The 19,667-nt window shown below is 37.2% G+C and overlaps 1 protein-coding gene across 2 annotated transcripts in view; it reads right to left on the minus strand.

Moving 5' to 3' along the window:
• The window catches only part of SHOC2 (SHOC2 leucine rich repeat scaffold protein), a 71,027-nt gene that overhangs the window by 6,323 nt on the left and 45,037 nt on the right, over positions 1 to 19,667 (minus strand). For both annotated transcript variants that reach the window (XM_042458614.1, XM_042458613.1), the window contains exons 4-8: positions 12,581 to 12,711; positions 7,868 to 8,056; positions 4,983 to 5,105; positions 1,334 to 1,471; positions 42 to 159 (exon numbers count right to left, since the gene is read on the minus strand). In XM_042458614.1, the coding sequence (XP_042314548.1) occupies positions 42 to 159; positions 1,334 to 1,471; positions 4,983 to 5,105; positions 7,868 to 8,056; positions 12,581 to 12,711 (699 nt within the window). The remainder of the gene's footprint in view (positions 1 to 41; positions 160 to 1,333; positions 1,472 to 4,982; positions 5,106 to 7,867; positions 8,057 to 12,580; positions 12,712 to 19,667) is intronic.

Here is a 19,667-nt window from a genome sequence, read left to right on the forward strand (position 1 = left end):
TCACTTCATTCATGTATAGGTAAAAACCAATCACATCTTACCAATTTCCTCAGGAAGCTGTGTAAGGAAATTCTCCCCCAGTCCAAGATGCGTCAGATTGATAAGGTGCCCAATTCCTCTAGGAAGGGTGCTCAGCTGATTATTTGTTAGGATCAGTCTCTGGTGGAGAAATATGTACATGCAAACATTAAATTAATTCTGTCTTTTGTACAGAAATTATCCAGAACTAAGGTGGGTAACTTTATCCAATCACTGAAAATTGAGTGTTCCCTTCTCCACCCTCAGATAACAAGTCTCAGCCCAGAGCTTGGGTTTCATCCTCCTGCAATGCTACCTAACATGCACAGGAACCATAAAGGACATAAAGGCTCTTCCCACCACCAGTGCCATCACTAGAGTGTGCAGGGTGTGTGGATTGCACCAGGTGACACCCTAAAAGGGGGTGAATGACACCACTGCTCCTCAAACACCTAACTTTTGGCAGAGATGGACTGTGTCATTCATCTGCTTCCCTTTTAAAATGCTTTAAGAGATGGTGGGAGTGGGGTGAAGCCCAGTGGGAGGAGAAAGAAGAGTCCTCACCAATTTATTAAAATTAAAATTTAAAATTTCAAAATTAATTTTTAATTAAATTTTTTTATTTTTAAAAAATATATTCTTTTTCATTTTTCATTTTTAAAACCCCACATTTTAAACAAATCTTTACTACGTGTATGTAAATATATTTAGATCATACTTATGATATTGTAATTTGAAAGTACAATTTTAATTTGGCTAGTTGTTTATGTCACAACTACTTGCATTACACCCAGTGGTATATGGGAATTACAATTTACGAGTAACATTAGTGCAAAAAAAGCATTGCTAAGGATTCTGTATGTTGCTAAATGGGAGATCAATGGGGTGGGGGGTGACACCATGAGATACCACACTGGGTGATACCAACACTAGACACACTACTGCCCACCACCATGGCACCCAAAGGGGCTTCAAGATTTTAAAAATTCATCATGGCTTTCTAAGTATGTATCTACTCAGTTCTGGAGGTCTGATACAGGTTTAAATGTCTGGGCTCTGATTCTAAAAACTGTAATTCTGTGAAGTAATCAGAATTTAGTGGAGCTCAGGAACAAAGAAATTCTGAGTGACCAGCACAGCTGAACTGGTATTAAATTGCTATAAAACAGAAACATATTCTGAGACTCTGAATTCAACCTGACCAAATGAAAGGGCTTTCTTTTTCATATGGCAACATGTACATCATTTTAGACACAAATGTCTTCTACTGATAAAGCATGAATTTTGAAGGTTTCTCTACACATAATAATTTCACCTGTAGGTCCCTAAGGTAGGCTATTTCATTTGGTAAAGATTCCAGTTTGTTTTCCTCCAGATCCAATTCTCTTAATTTCCTCAGATTGCCAATGCCATGGGGAAGGTTTCTTAGAAGATTGTTTGACAAGATAAGAACCTGAAGAAAAAAAAAAACATATGTAGCATTTTTAGTGAAACTAGCAATTATCCAGTAGCTAAGCATACAATTAACTAAGTATGCTTCAATGAAAAAGGCTGCTCATATATGATCACACTTAATCTCGTATTGCTTTTCGCAAACTGGAATCATGGAAAAGACAAGCAAATTTTTAGTGAGCAAAGTAAGGGGAAAGCACATATGCTCTCAACTGTAAACAATTTTTCATGCACCTATAAAATATCAGTGGAAAGTGTTATAGTTTCACATTACTATTAGCAAGTCTTTATGAAAGGAAGGTCCGTACACTTTGCAAAAAATAAAAGCGTACAAATAGCTTACTTTAACTTGAAGGGAGCAATGTATAAATAATTTTAGTAACCATTTAAAGTTGTTAAAACTGTATAGGGAATAGTTTTTTGTGAGTTTTTTGGGCTATGTGGCCATGTTCTAGAAGATTTTCTTCCTGACGTTTCGCCAGCATCTGTGGCTGGCATCTTCAGAGAATGCTTGCCTGGAAAAAAGTGGGTGTATATATATACTGTGCAAGCCTAGGAATGCAGGAGTAATTTGCATGTGTATTGTTCTGTTCTGATGGCAGTCCTCAGAACAATACACATGCAAATCACTTCTGCATTCCTAGGTTCACACAGTAAATGTATATACCCATTTTTTTCCCAGGCAAGCGTTCTCTGAAGATGCCAGCCAAAGATGCTAGCAAAACGTCAGGAAGAAAATCTTCTAGAACATGGCCACACAGCCCGAAAAACCCACAAAAACTATGGATGCCGGCCATGAAAGCCTTCAACTTGAATAGGGAATATTTAAAAAAATCTTTTCTAGAAACCTTTAAAATCTTATATATTTCTATAAAATTTCTATATCTACATAGGGGTCGGGGTCTGGTGAGAAAAGATTCCATTTTCAAGGCTCGTGTGTTTTCCTTTCATTGTCTGTGGCAATAGATGACCAGAAGGGATTTGTATCTTGTAGATGGATTGTGGCTGTGCTTCAGACTGGACAGAAGTCTGAAATAGAGTGCCACAGGGTTCTTTCTGTCCTGGGGCCAACACTCTTCCATATTTTTATCTATTACTTTGATGATAGGTTAGAGGAAATCATGATCGAGTTTGCAAATGATATAAAACTGGGAGAGGTAGCTAACACACTGAAAGATAGGAACAGAATTCCAATCGACTTAGATAAACTAAAAAATTAGGATGAACTATATAATGAAATTCAGCAGAAACAAATGCAAAATTCTACATTTAGACCACAAAACCCAAATGCACACTTTTGAATGGGGAATATTTGGCTTAGCAGCAGTATACGTGAAAAGGACCTTGGCATTATTGGGGATTGTAGGTTGAACATGATCCAGCAGTATGATGCTGCAGGAAAGAAGGCAAGTAATATTTTAGCCTGCATTAACAGAACTGTAGTTTCCAAGACAAGGGAAGCAATAGGCCCACTGTATCTAGTGGGATATGCACTAGTCAGGTCTCATCCAGAGTACTACATTATGTTCTGGGCACCTCATTTTAGGAAAGATAGAGACAAGTTGGAGTAGATTCCCAAAACGAGAACAAGAATGGTAAGAGGTATGAAGAACAAAATATATGAGGAAATTTTGAGGGCACTGAGCATATTTTCTATCTGGTGAAGTGAATACTGGAGTGTGTGTGTGACATAATTGCACTCCCAAAATATCTAAAAGGCTGTCAAAGAGAGGAGGTTGCAGTTTTTAAGAACAGGAGGGTTGATTTCAATTGAACATTCAAAAGAACTTCTGCACAGTAAGATCTGTTCAACAACAGAACCAATTACCTTGAGAGGTGGTTGGGTTTCTTTCTCTGGATATCTTTTTAAGAAGGCTAGAGATGCTCTAGCTGGATTTCCTGCACTGAATGTGGGCTTGGTCTCAATGGCCCATGGAGCACCTTCCAACTCTATGATTCTATGGTGCGAGACAGACCATCCAAAAAGGACAGTCTCACGGTGCCTAGCTTTGGTCCGTGGAGAAGCTGCACTCTCCAGACCGCGGGACTTCCCCGCGGACCAAAAAGAACCCGCAAAAAGTGGGTTCTTTTTGTGGCCTGATTATGACGCCACAATGTGTCAATGGCGCACTAGCAACATCATAATGGTGCTGTGACGTGCGGGTACTAGGTGTCCATCACATAATGATGGCGGTGCCCATCTGTACAGGGCACCACCATTTTGACGCCCTCGTCACGTGCAAGGGGAGAGGGGCGTCTAGAAGCGCCGCTCCTCACACATAATGAGGGCATCCTATCGCGCCCGTCTGGACCGGGCCTATGATCCAAAACTCCCTTCTTCATCTTTTTACAACACACACAAATGAAGCACCACTGGGCGTTTCTTCCCTAACAATGAAGTAGATTTTCTCCCTTTGACCTCTGGAGAAGGATGCCCAAAATATCCTACAATCCTTTGGTCTTATTTTCAGGGACTACATTAAACCATAGAAAAACTCTTATTCTCAATATTTAAGATTTTAAAGATAATTCTACATGCAAATAGGTAACAAGCTGTAGCTACTTGCCAATATTCTTCTCCAAAGGAAATATATCCTTCTCTTTTCTCCAAATTGGAAAGCTAATCTGCTGGTGTATCATAACATAGTGGAAAGATTGCAATCAAGACAGATGCACCTTGCAGCTTTCATATTGATGACAGGCATTGTATTTATGGTTCCAAGTTCTCTAAATGGTTGTACAACCTCAGTTATACTACTTTTTCCTGAATTTCTTCTCATATTGTGTTTTTATTTTAGGACAGAAAAGTACTCAAATATATCAAGTAAAAATCCATGCATTTTTAAGTATGATGCAAGAAGAAATAAGTTAGACTAGTACAGTCTCCAGCTTACACAGGAGCCATGCAGGGGAGTACAACAATGGTCTGTGCGCCTGGGGCACATGCGCCGCACCACTACATGCACGCGCCTCATTATTTCCTATGGGGCTCGAGCATAGGCGGATTTTCCTTTATGCGGGGAATCCGGAACAGATCCCCCACGTAAGAAGAGGGCCCACTGTACTACAGATGCTACTTACTACTATCATGCAGTAAGGGATCAGCAGCAGGAGACCCTGAGATGGTGTAACAGATGTATTTATAAGATGCCATAAAACAGTAAGGAAGGTTGAGCACAATCAGCCCTCCATATCCACAGATTCTTTATCCACAGATTCAAGCATCCACAGCATGAAAATATTCAGTGTATTTAATGGTTCTTGAACATCCACAGATTTTGGTATTTACAGGGGTCCTGGAAGAAAACCCCAGTGGATACCTAGGGCACACATATGACAAAAATCCTCTAGATGTACACAGAATTGTGATCCAAAGTTTGGTCTTGCTCCAAGACAGGTTACTTTTTCTTTGAACTTGCATTTGACAGTTCTATTAATTCTCTGAAAGATTATGTTAGAAACAGCTTTGACAAGATTTTGTTTAGTTGGCCTTTTTAATGTTTTTCACTCACCTCAAGGGAAACAAGTCCAGACACATCTTCTGGAACCTTGTTGAGTTGATTTGTAGCTAAATTGAGTTCTACCATGCTGGTCCATGTCCCAAAATCCAGGGGAAGGGATGTCAGCTGATTGTCCTACAGGTGAACATAAAGATTTAGAGGGCTGTCTGAAAAAAGCAAAGGCAACTGAAAGAAGACATTAAGTTATACACATAAAAAACAAAATCACTTGGGTTCTCACAAATTATTTTGTGTAACTATCTTCTTCTTGAATACTGCTAAAATTAAAGAGTGTTTAATTTTGCACTTCAGTTTGTTAGTATTTTAATTGCTAAACTTTGATCAGCAGTAATGTTTTCATTTTCATTTTTGTCCTATTGTTGTTTTGGTTACTGTTCTTCTTTTAGCTTGGTTTTTAAAATTTGAGTCATTATTATTGTTACTGTTGTTATAGTTTGTTACTGTTATTTGTGTCCAGTTGCTATTTTTGTCATATTTTATCTATCACTGGTAAAAAGAGACAAATGTATGTATAACAGCAGTAGATTGTACTATCAATCTAATGGTATGAATTTAATGAGATGAACTATAAAATGTTGTAAAAGAATAACCAGAACTAAACTTCACCACAGATTAATATCAGTTATGATGCAACATAATCAAAAACCAGTTTTGAAATGACAGCTTACAAAGTAACTACAATCATGTTTTAAGAGGATGATCTATTGTGGAGCAATTGATATAACACTCAGACTACAGTTCTTACATGTCTAGAATATAAATATGGCCTGAAATCATCTCCATGAAATATCTATCTCGGATATATTGAGTTATGATTACATTGGGTGTAAGTAATTAGTCTTTTGCAGGAAAAGGTCATACCCCTTGGACTATAGGGAATGCAAACTTCCTTCCAAATGCACTTCCACCACTGGGTAAATAGATTTTGCAAGCACTTAAACTGTAAATAGTGGTTGCTCGCTAAACCCCACCACCAATACCTCATCTCCCACTTGTAAAAAAATAAGTATATTCGAGTTTAGTGATCATTGTGGATTTCTTCTAAATAGTTCCCTTGATGCCACTGCTGACATCAGACACAACTGCCCTCCACCTATTCCAACGGGGGGAAGGGGTAGTAAAGGCTAAGTGCTTCTGTACTATCACAGGCAAATGGCCCTGTAGGCATCAAAAAAAAAAGAAAAATACAAGGCTGCTCCCTCCTGCAGAGCAATATGTACCCTTTTAAAAATATGTATTTTAAAAATATAAATATATATTCAAATAGAGATTCAGTTACTGACTTCCTGTTAATGCCAAAGGTTCTAAAATGAATGGCCCAGAATTTTAGAACATTTTACAAATAGGAACTAGAGTGTTGCAATGGTTTGAGCATTGGACTATGACTCTGGAGACAAGGCTTCAAATCCCTGCTTGGCCATGGAAACCAACTGGGCCAATCACACACTCTCCACTCTAGAAAACCCCGTGAGGGTCATCATAAGTCAAAATGACTTGAAGGCACGATACAACGAATAAAAATTACTAAAACATTTTACATCGTTTTAATTTGTGTTTAGATGTATAATCGATGTAATATGTATCTTAAAATGGATAAGCAGCAAATGTTTATGGCAGAGGTCAGGGACCTGTGACCTTCCACATTTGAACTACACATCTCATCATTCTTAGCCATGGACCATGTAGTCCTGCACTGATGACAACAGGAGTCAAATGATAACTGGAGGATTACAGGTTCCCCACTCCTGATTTGTGACAAGACACAGATTTTCATCAGTGAGATAAGTGTTGTGATACTGTGCCCATCACAAAATATTTGTAATAAAATGAAAACCATGTATTATTTGAAGCATTCATCACAAAATCCAGCCAAGGCATTTCCTCTAAAAATTGGCTTGTGTATTAAGTCTAGCTTAAAGTACAACTCAGCTTTTAGAGGATAAGTTCTCCCCCACTGAACTTATCATCTGTGTAACAAAGTTGACAAACTTAGCTCCTCTGTTTTAGATCATCACTAAATGAAAGGAATATTATGCTGCACCCAAGTTCACTTAAATGCCATAAAAAACAATAATAAAAACTTGCTTTTGGCAATGTAATACAGTCGGCCCTTCTTATACACCGATTTTTTATACACAGATTCAAGCATACACGGTTTGAAAATGTTCCAAAAAAGTATAAATTTACCTTGATTTTCCATTTTTTATAAGGGACACCATTTTGCTATGTCATTATATGTAATGGGACTTGAGCATACACGGATTTTGTTATACATGGGGGATCTTGGAACCAAACCCCAGCGTATAACAAGGGTCCACTGTACTTAACCCAAGTATGAGTTTGCTTTTGATCTGAAGACATTTCTCACAGTAAGTGCAACCTAAGTACATTATCTTTTTGGGAAAATAGGAGAGGGTTGGATCAGGAGAATTTACTTTAAAAAGAAGAGGGAAGAGGGGGGAGTTTGGAAGAAAAGAAAGAGAAATGTGGCAGCACTTTTAAAGCAAACTGGTTTTAATTTTCACATGAGGTTTTGTGGATATAAACCCAGTTCCTCAGATGCAGTACAGAGGAGCAGGTTTATATCCATGAAAGCTCACAAAAATAAAAACCAGAATCTTAAAGTACTTCCATGTTTTCTTTTCCCCTCCCCGCCTTCCTTCTTTTAATGCTGCAAGACACTAATATGGACACTTCTTGGGAGACTTTACTTAGATACCCATTTGTACCACAGAATATGGGACGAGGTTTTATAGCTTTGTAGTTAAGACCACAAACTACATATTTTGACTGTACTTTCATAAAGTGTCTCTCTTTTTTTTAACCCAAAGCAAGGCCAGATATAAATTAGCTCCTGATATGTAATAATAACTCACCTTCATGTTTAGCTTGCTCAACACTTTTGCTCTAGAAAAAATTCCAAAAGGGATTTTATTGATGCGGTTATGCTCCATATTGAGAGCATAGATCGTAGAGAATTGTGAGGGACCGCCCACTGGATATGATTGGAAACAATTCCTTGCCAGAGTTAGGCTAGTCAGATTCACAAGACTGGATAAGAGACCCTGAGGAAAAGAAAAGGAAATACATTTTCTAATTACACTTTCTAGGAAATACTCAACACCCAAACAATGAACTGGAATTTTTTTTTTCTTTTGCACAGAACTTGACTTCCACTAATCATCAAAAGCTTCAGTAGTTGTATTTATAGATTTATGAGTTGATTTTAGCACATTTATCTGCAACATGCAAACAAAGAGTTTAAATCAATTGCAAAACATGTATTTTGTGCATTTTATTTACAAACAACACACTGATTTTTCACTGTTCCTATCTAACACACCATTACACTGTCCCATGAGCAGAAGTCTGCCGATTTACTTCAAATCTGGGGAAAGTTTCACTATATCATTTTCCAAGACAAGGCTAGCCAGGCTACAATGATCCATGTAACCTCCACGAACTGTAATCCAAATACTGTATTAGAAGAGCTGTCCCTGAAAATTGTAAAGATGTTTCATTAAGGACAGAATTTGGCAACTAGAATTCTGACTTTTCACTGAAACAGAATAAATATATTCTAATTGCTCCCTGTCCCACTAGCAGTTTGCTGAGCTTCTTACTTTACTATAATCAGCTAAGCTATCTAGACATTACCTCACTACTCAGGACTATTACTATGCTTTTATTTTGCTCACAGCTTACTTTCAGCTATTCCCCAAAGTAACAGCTAAAAGTAAAATGTGAGTAAAATGAAAATATTCTTCATTAGTGAAGTAATGTCTACATAGGTACAGTAACAAGCTCAGCATACTGTCTGTAGAGCAATAGAGTATATTGCTGCAACTTTCTTTCAGAGAATAAACTTATACTCTCCTTACCATTTATTTTTACACTTTCATATTATAGGAATTCATTTCACTGCTTATTTAATTTTCAGTGAAAACCAGTACTTTAAAGTAAGACCAACATTTGGTCAAGTGACCAGTTAGATTAGAAGTTGTCAAAGTGCAGATTGTGTGCGCCCAGGGCTCCTGGGGGTAAAATGATTATCATCATCATCTTATATCCCACCTTTCTCCCAATACAGGGACTCAAGGTGGCCTTCTGGGGACATGGGGAGCATTTCCACCATGCTTTTAGGCCTCCCTTAGCCATTTTAGGCACAAGGAAGACCTGTTTAAGAACCAGAAGTAAACTAAAAGTTTCCTATTGGGGGGGGGGAGCCTTCTCATGAACATATAATGACCCAGGGAAGACTAAAAGCATGGCCAAAATGTTCTCCATAGCCTCTAGAGCAGTGATTCTCAACTCTTTCGGGTGTCGAACAACCCTTTCACAGGGGTAGCCTAAGACCATAGGAAAACACGTATTTCCAATGGTCTTAGGAACCGAGATACTGCAGTTTTATGGTTGGGGGTCACCACAACATGAGGAACTGTATTAAAGGGTTGTGGCATTAGGAAGGTTGAGAATCACTGTTCTAGAGGGCACTGGGAGTCATCAGGGGACAAAAAATGGTGCTGTTTTGCCACAAGGGAGTTTAGTGGGGAGTGCAGCTCCCTAGCCTCCCACAGATACCCACCCCTGGGTTAGAGTAATAGATTAAAATCTTTCTTATTGTCTAAATCACCACCACCATTAACAAGTCAAGATATTATAATCATCATCATCATCATCATCATCATCATCATCATGCTGCTCTTTTCCAGAACTGGGACTCAGAGCGGCTTCACAATATTAAAAAAAATAAAATTAAAACAAACTTAATATTTTTAATACCAGAACTCACACAAACTGGATGGCCTGCATCATCCTTGATATTTTGTTACCTGCTGAAAGGCATGCCTTTCTAACATGTGTCAGCAAATCTAATTTCAGCATTACTGGTGACTAATTCATTCAGTCTACAATCTTGAGACTACATTGAAATTACAGACAATAGACTACAGCATCTGTTTATTCTATGTTTTAGTTGTTTATGTTTGCTCCTCTGTTCTTTGCACTTTGTAGCATCACAAAGGAGAGCTCTAGAGAACTTGAAAGCCTGCATGCTCTTATGTGGCATTTTGGGTTATCCTGATAAAAGTACTGCCCAAATATGATTTTAGATTCCTTCTCTCCCATAGGCTAATGCTGGTATCTCTGCTTTTTCTATGAATTGTGCTTGTTATAATATATGTGATTAAGTCAGAAACAGTATGAATTTCTCTTCACAAGCATTATTTTATTTATATAACCATTTATGAAGAATTCATCCACTACAATTAAGATTTGGTGACAGCCCTACTTTAAAGACAGCAGCTTAGAACTAGATCCCATCATCTGAAAAGAAGTGCTTCTGCTATCTGTAAAGATTTTTAAAAATCAATGTGAACCTCAATAAGCTTCTTTAAGAGAGAGAGAGAGAGAGAGAGAGAAAGAGAGATTTTAGTATCTAAACCATATACAGTAGCACACATCAGCAGGCTAGCAATCCGCAGATTCAACCAGCTGCCCATTATTATTCAGTGGTGGCACACCCACTGAATAATAGGATGTGTGACCATCCATGCCCCCCCCCCATCCACGGGGCAGGGGGGGATGTAACCCTTGCAATGGGAAGAGTCCATTGTACACCTATGCTACTCAAAGTGCTGGTGCTTTGACTGCTGGTGGTCTACAAGACATTGGCTGCTAGTGCAGAGTGTTTGTAGAGAAGAAAGTGCTGTAGCCAATGGGCACGAATATGGTACCAGTCCCCAGCACCTAAGAAAAAAAATTGCCAGTCACCCACATCAGAGCCCTGAGAAGCACTGGTGCATGCCATTTGCTGAAAGTGCTTTTAACACAATACATTGTCTGCAAACAGACTTATTTTTCATCTTTGCACTTCTGATACATGCACACAAATTTGGGCCCCAAAAAGGATTTGAAAACATCAAGACAGACTGTGTCAAACATCATCTTGGCTGTTATACATTGTGAAAAGAAGCTCTAGAGTTTCTGAAAGCATGGGCTTTTTTTCCTCCTTGCTGACAAACTACAAAATATACATTTTGTATACAGAAATTAAAATTTAAAATGACATTTCTTTCTTTGGTTCACTATGTCCAATCACAGTCGCTTAGAAGGGAATCTTTTAGTCTTTGCACTTTGATTACTATAGAGGCTTTCATGTCAAAGACTGCAATGAAGCTATTGCACCATCGTGTTTTTAAAAGATCTTACATCGAGGAGACTATCATAATACATTAGCCTCACCAGTATTACATATCTTAGCCATTTTCAAACACACTAAGTATTTTTTAAAGAATCTAAAAGAGGCACTATTCATGAATACTGCTCATGAATACTGCTGGACAGATGCCTCTCCCAAACTATTAAGACCTAAAGTTCACTAGGCATTGCATCACCATGAGCTTGCTATGTTTTGCAATTCTGCAGTTTTCCTTACAACTGTCTTGCTTCTGCCGCCAGAGAGACTTGCTTTAATGGATTGCACCACTATACTAACATGTATAGTAAGTGGTTCTTTCCAGCAACAATTACAACTTATACACAGCACTTGTGAATAAAGCATTTTTATTTTTTAAAGAGTTTTGAATTTGCAGGCAGCTTATCTTACAACAAAGGGATCTGTTTTCCAGTCAGTCCTTTGTATGTGTAATTATACTTCAGTAACTTTCGTAATGTACTTGGGAGGAGTGACTCAGCTTTGTTCTTAAAAGCTACCAGACAACTTTCTACCATTAGCAATTTCTTCAAGCAATATTAATTTATTCTCAATCAGTAGCAACACTAATCATTTATATCCAGTTTTGCAGATTTCAGCACTCTCTCATTTCCAGATCATTTTTCTTCATTAAAACTGAAGCTAATTTCAGTGCATTAGATCAATATATTACATTAAGCTGCAATCATTATTGCATGTAATACTTTGGCTGCACAACAGGTTATGCATTGAAAGCAGTCTTGAAAACACAACACACAAAGAATTCTGATCTTCTTTGGGGAAGCAGGGCATATCTAGTAGTTCTGAATCTAGCAATTCTGTATCATCTCACAATCTGCAGACAAACTACTTCAATAATGAAAAATACAGTATCAGCCAAAAAATCTTGAATATGTATTTTCACATACTGTGGGCTAACTGAAATAAGTTTCTAGACTTATGTCTCTAAATTAATTCTGTCTGTTAACCCCTGCAGTCATCTGTCAAAGGGCCAATCTTTTAACAAATGCTGTTGATAAACAAATCATCATTCAAATAAAAAACAGAAATAACTGTTGATAATAAATAGTCATAGAACTCTTAATCTTAAAACCAGTCAATTAGCATTCAATATTATGTTTAAAGATATCAAAAGTCTCTCTCTTTCTCTCATTCACACACACACACACACACACACACACACACACACACTTGTCCCAACTCTTGAAACTCAGTCCTTAAAGGCATGGGTTAAACATCTGTAAAATTCACATCTTTCTTCACTACTCCTTTCTTCCTGTGAAGCAAAGATTTATTTTTCAATGTCTTTCTCACTGAAATGTTTTTGTTTTCTTTGGTTCTTCAGGAACTCTTTTCAAACTGTAAGGTTCCTTACCTCTGGTAAAGTAGAAATAATGTTGTTCTCCAAATTTAGTTCATCAAGTTTACTGCACTGTGCTAGTGACCTGGGTATAGCTGAGAGCCGGTTATATCTCAAACCAAGACTTTTCAGACTGGATAGATTTCCTTTAAAAAAATATTGAAAGAGACTCACATTAGAAATTAGAATAAATTGATTTTATCATATTTAGAAACTTTCAGCATTTATATTAACAATGGAATAATACATTTGAATATTTTTCAGAAAGGAAACACACTTTCCACAAGGCTATCTATGAAAGCACCAACATACTTTGAAAGGATTTAACAGTGGAAATCATCAAAACATTGATAAATTCATCACTGTTTCATTTTGATGTGATTATTTTCTGCCATTAATTTTGTTTTAATCTCTAACCTCCTAGCTGTTTTCTAAAAGCATACATATGAGTTTCTTTTTAAACATTAGTTCCCACTATGCACTACAGTACATTAGGCCATTCTTTACATGTTTTAGATTATAAGGAAAAGGATTTGTACAAAAGCAGGGAGGGGGAAATATTAACAGCTTTCAAAAGTGGTAAAATAACAGAGGATATACTATCCTCCAAAATGAGCTGCATGCCAGGAACTACTTAACGGAAAACTTACGTACAGACTACATACAAACCTTAAAAACAACACCACATATCACATAGCACTAAAAGCTCTAGTCAGTTTGAATATGTCTAATGGAACAAAAATGTTTTGACCTGCAGATAGAAGGAGAGCAAGGACAAGGCTATCCTGGCCTCTTTGGGGAAAGAGTTCCAAAGTCTGGGAGCAGCCATCAAGATGACCTCCCCCTTGTTTCCACTAAATGAACCTGAGAAGGTGATGGGACAGAAAAAGGGCCTCTCCAGATGATCTTAGAGCTCTAATGGGCATATAAAGAGTGATACAGTCCTTCAAATACAACTCTATTTGATTGTAATTGGACATCTGTAAAAACAAGTGTATGTTTCTTGCACTGTAACATATTCAGCAAAGGATCAACCTTGCGAAGTAAAAATGTTTTTCTTAATACTACTTTCTTTCTGTTGATTATGAACTGGCTACTGAATGTCTAAATACTGTTCAATCTAAAAACATCCTGCGAGATGTAAAATTATACTTTGGCTAAAAATCACTGCTGTTGCTAAAACAAAAAAGACCTAAACAGGACATAAAATAACACAGGTCAAGATTCACAGGTGAAAAGTAAACCATCTCTAAGATAAACAATCCATAAGGCAAATATTTCAGACCTATGCAACACCATTCTTAATGAATTAATTGAAAGTTTTATTTATTTTCAAATTAACATACAAAGAATCAATATTAATTTAACTACAAAGAAATCATTAAAATTATGTTGCTACCCTGCTAATTAAAAACAAACAAACAGAACTTCCCATTTCAAATCTATCTTGTTCAAAACTATCTACTATGTTTCAGTCTGCCAGCCTGAAGAAATATGCTTCCAGTCTTCATAACTTGCTTTGACATGCATTCTCTTCTAAGTAGTTCAGCACTCTATTATCAAGCACAGTAATTTATAACCAATAAAAAAGAGGTTTGCACAGAAACCATACATGCAAATCTTCACATCACTGTCTGTCTCTGCACCATATTTATGCACCATGTCATCCTTCCCTGTCCTGGGAATATATGAGATTCTCACTCTTAAAACAAGAAAGTTTGTATCATAACTACATGAAGAAGAAAGGATATATATGGTAAGTGGACATTTATTTGAAGAGTAGACTTAGATGACAAAAGCAGCTGAAACACCCAAACCTCAACAGCTGTGCATATGCATTTGGGCATGCCACACTTTACACAAAGCAAGACAGACTTTGTTCCTATCAATTAACACAATCATTCTCAAATAAGCAGCTGAATCAGCACTGAATATATAACATGTCTGTTGTTGTCATGTGCCTTCAAGTTGTTTCTGACTTGTGCCAACCCTAATGGGTTTTCTTGACAAAGTTTATTCAGAGGAGGTTTGCCATTGCCTTCCTCAGTGGTTGAGAGTGTGTGATTTGCCCAGTGACAGCCAGTGGGCTTCCATGGCCAAGGGGGGATTCGCACCCTGGTCTCCAGTCATAATGGTCCAACGTTCAAACTGCTGTACCACACTGGCTCTCTGTAGACACATGTATACATACATATATACAGATAAATGATATAAATTAACTGCATATATGCAAGAAATGGAAGGGAAGCATGGGAAGACCACTTTACTCTTTTACTGATCCCACTGAGGAAGCAGAAAGGGCAACCTGAGACTCTATTATTGGTTGTTATTACTCATATAATTTGGGATATATATGAGTTAAGCATTCAAATCTGTTGATCTGAAAAGCTAACAGACTATCTCACATCAATTTTGAATGTTTTTGTCTACTCAAAGCCACATTTTGACTACCAATGTCTAACGGTAACTAAAGTAGCATCTAGAACTTCACAGCTTGTTAGCAAATTTTGTGTCTAAGTTCCCAATACATTTCTGTGTATATAAAACAGGATCTTCCCCACAAATTCAACAGCAATTTTGCAACAAGAATGCCCAATAACTTCTCATCTTTATGAATGCCCAATAATAAATGACCCATCAATTCTAGTTTCTCCCTCTATTTTGTTACCACAACAGGGAGCCAAGCTAGTGACATCCTTGAGTACAAATGTATCTAGATATGAATATAAATGTCTGGTGCTGGTGCTGAGCTAAGGACCTGTGTCTGCACTGAAGATTTTCTAGATATTATTCATGAAATGATTGATTAAAGAAACGATTCTTTAACAGCTTTTTGTGTATGCCCAAGAACAACTGTGTTATCCTATATTTTACAAGGTAGGCAAACAAACAAAAAAGCAGCAAATCTTGAAGCTGCCATCATAGGGCAGAACAAGCAGAACTGGCTAAGCTGCTCCTGAAGACAGAGAACCACTTCATACAAACTAAAGAATTACGCTTAGGCATCTAGCACAGCATGAGTAATCCAGAAATAGACTAAGTACCAAGGTTACAGTGATGCTCATAACCTTTGTCCAAGACAAGGCTTTGCTCAGAGCAGTTTATGAGATCCATCTATTGTACTTGCGTGGGTTTGTTTTAAAATTACTGGACTTTACTCACACAGTTTCTTTTTTATTACAAGCAACTCAGAGAAGGAGAAGATAGTAAACCTCCTCTCCTTTTTAGAGCAAGCAAGTGAACTAATAATGAAGACTATGGTCCTGTGCTCAGTGAATTACTGTGCACAAACACCCACAGATGTTAATAGGATTTGAAAAACATATAAGCAATACAAGGATAGACAAGTTCAGTCTTCATTCTGTTCAATACATGAGTATAATCTCATGAGTATGATAAAAAAAAATAGAAAGTTATGGGGTGCTACCTGACCTACAAAAACAACACTGACACTAGAAGCACTTAGTGAATACCTATGAGAATAGTAATAGCTTAGAAAGCAAGGAATGAATGCAAAAATGGACACAAAATGGATGACGAAGAAAAGATAATGAGGACAATGTGCAAATATTAAAGGTATTAAAGGAAACTATACCTCACCTCTTTCATGTTCCACTTTCAAAAAAGATTTTAGGTATTAAAAATATCAGAAAAATAATATATTTATAAGTATTAGCAACAGTCTGCCAAAACAAGACAATGAAAAGTGATTGAAAATTGTTCATGATAGTGAGTGCACAACTGAGTAAAATACAAAAGAATTCTAAATACAATGCTTTTTGAGTACTGTAGCCCCCAAATTTACACTTTCCAATACTAAACACAGCATGAATTGTATTCTAAAGATAAAGCCACTACTTACTTAGAATCACAGAATCATAGAATTGGAAGAGACCTGAAGGGCCATCTTAAAAGCTAAATGAAGAACTAAACTATAACTAGCATTTCTGAACTACATTCAATACAGATGTACCTCAGTTAATAATGCCTCTGACAAAGGAGCTCTTTTTTACAAAGTCTTTTTGTGCCTTCCCAGACGTCTTTTCTTCCCCAACCTCTATCTAGCTGGAAGATGTCTTTTAGCAGCATTAACATGGGGAGGGTGGTGTATGAGTTACTGTATAGGGAAACACAGATTTCCAGTGTTGGGTTGCAGCTGCATATCTGAACAAAACAATACAATAAAGCTGGAACTGGGAAAGAATGGGATGCCACTCTAAGTGATCATACTGTAACTGTTTGTACCTGCCTACAACAGGCAGGGTCAACAGCTGCTGCTTCCAGAATCACTTACTAAGCCTGCATGAACAACAAAATAGAGGGAAAACATAGGGAAGCAGATAGGTCTGCCTCACTAAACTACCTTCAACGTGTTAAAAATAAACACAGACCTATATCGCTGATCGCCAACATGAACATAATTTGGGGGGGGGGGGCTGGTGAAAGAAAAAATTATCCCTTGATGCATCTTGGAAGAAGCCTTCAGGTAGTCTGTAGAAGGTTCAACATGTTTTCAACATGTTTTGTTTACTTATACAAGGCTCATCTGACCTGGTTGCTTCATTTCACATGAAATGAAAGATTTGCTAAAATATGTTGAAGTGCTTTTTTTTCCCTTTTGGGGTGGTAGTTGTGTTGCAATTTTTTTGTGGTGTTGAGACATTTCTACCTCTGGTACCAAATTTTCCATTGAATACGTAGTAACACATTAGATGTATTCCTGGGCATTAGGTATTCAATTGAAAAATTGGTACCAAAGGCAGAAATGTCCCAACACTACACACACACGCGCACACACGCACACACACACACACACACACACACACCAACACAACTACCACCTAAAAGAGAAAAAAAAAGCACTTCAACTGAGGTATATCTGTATACAGAACAGATTCAACATTATCCAGTACTGAGCAATAGTAACATACACTGGCTGAGATGGCTTGAAAAAAAAAACAGAATTAAGAGTTGTCATCAACCACAACAGCTCCTTCATGTGCAGAGCAGCCTTGACTCTAGCAAGCAAATGGTGCCCTGTAGGGAATGAATATTATGTTTATGTCCAGTATATGCATTTCAAGGGTTATCTGTGTAACCACTGTTGGAAACAATATCCTGAACAAGATGAATGTTAGTCTGAGCAAATAAAGCAGCTCTTGTTTATCAAAATTATCATCATTATCCCCAAGATTTCTACCAACTGTGTATGAAATAAATAAAATATTGAACTCTGAATCACTCCTCACTTTTCCCTCAAAAATTCTTACACAACATGTCACTAGAAAGACAAATGAAACTGAAAACCTATAACTTAGTATGGATGCTTTTAAAGTCAGCTATTGATCTCCTGATTTAGAAATATGCAAAGTGCATCCTGTAAGATATCTGGAATATGATAAGATATACTGTTAACTGGTTCTATTTTATCATACTACTGAGAACTGATATTCTCAGCTGATCCTATGTCAGGATTAGATAACTGGTTCAGATGCAGTCACGCAAAATACTCTCAGCACTGTTGCAAAGAGGTAGAACCTTGAAGGATGACATAAATGGCAAAACAACATATGCGAAATGATTTCTAAAATAAATTAAGTAACAATAGTTCATTTGGGTTAAAACATCACAACATTCTTGTGCAAGTTTCAACAAGCAAACACGTACGTTTTTTCATCTTTTATAAACATTTCTTTTTTATATACTATCTTCATTTCATCATGTCTTCTTTATACATCCCGGCTGCTCCATACGTGGGCTTGCCATATGCAGACTTAGGCTTCTGCACACGGCAAACCCGGAGACTTAAAATCGCACATGTGCCCATGGTGTGCAGCCATAGAAATCAACAGGACGTGAGGTCACGCGGTTTTTTGCCATATGTGGGGGGAGGGGTCCAGAAGAGATTCCCCCATGTATACAAAAGGCCCACTGTAATTAACAATGTAATTGGTTCTGCACATACATAACACATCTTCTACAGATTTTAATAACTATGGTTATACACGTTACTTATATCTGACATATCACCAATGGCCCAGTATACAAATGCATTACATCCCAAAACTAACAAAACCTTTTCTGTGTGATCTCTGGCTTCTACTGCTGTTTTCCCACTAATAACAGCAGCAGGGAAACATCTATCTTAGAAAAAAATCATTGGGCATGAGGGAGATGCCTTCACTTCCATCACACCCTGTGTATTCAGACGCTGGCAGGGAGAGAATAAGTACAGGAAAGAGTGTGAGTTTTGAAAGCCCATGCAGCCTTTGCTGCAAGATTGTGCACTCCTGGTTTTCACAAAAACAGTACAACAGTATCCAATGACTCTGAATGCTTTGAATTTTATTAGCCCGAGACAACTTAGCTAGATTAATAAAGTGGGCTCTGTTTATTTAGTTAGAAAAATGTTACTCTCCCTTTCTACTTTTAAATCAAACTTTAGATAATATTATTTTAAAAAAAGAAAACTGATGTGAGGTATGCTCATACAGATGGATAGCATAATTTGAAAAAACTGATTTTTTCCAACCCTGTTAAGCACACAAAAATCACACATCAACAAGGAAAAAAGTAAGCAGGTCAGGCACATACTTTCAAGTAATATAAACTATGTAAATGATAGTGAATAGCAAGCAAACACTTTTCAATCTCTGGAACCTAATCTAGTGAAGAGATTCCATATAGGTGAACTCCCTTCCAAGGAGATCAGATTGACTCCCTCCTTGTTGGCCTTCTGCCGGCAAGCTAAGACCTACCTGTTCAGATAGGCTTTTAAAACGGAATGTTTGTAAATGACAAGCTTGAGGTGTTGTTTCATTTTAAAGTGTTTTGAATAATTTAATTCCTTTTCAATGTACTTCTTTTCTATGTTTTTAGTTGTATTGTTCTTTTAATATTGTTGAGCTGCTCTGAGTTCTGGGAAAAGAGCATGATACAAATGGATAAATAAATAATAGGTGAAAGTATGAAACCATGTGATTTCAGCCATTTACATATATGTAAACAATGAGAAATGTCAGAGAGCTCTGTAGCCACAACAAACTACAAATCCCAAAATTCCATATCACTAAGCCATGGTAGTTGTCAAACTGCATTATTT

Source organism: Sceloporus undulatus, chromosome 3 (genome assembly GCF_019175285.1).
Source record: "Sceloporus undulatus isolate JIND9_A2432 ecotype Alabama chromosome 3, SceUnd_v1.1, whole genome shotgun sequence".
Classification (NCBI taxonomy): domain Eukaryota; kingdom Metazoa; phylum Chordata; class Lepidosauria; order Squamata; family Phrynosomatidae; genus Sceloporus; species Sceloporus undulatus.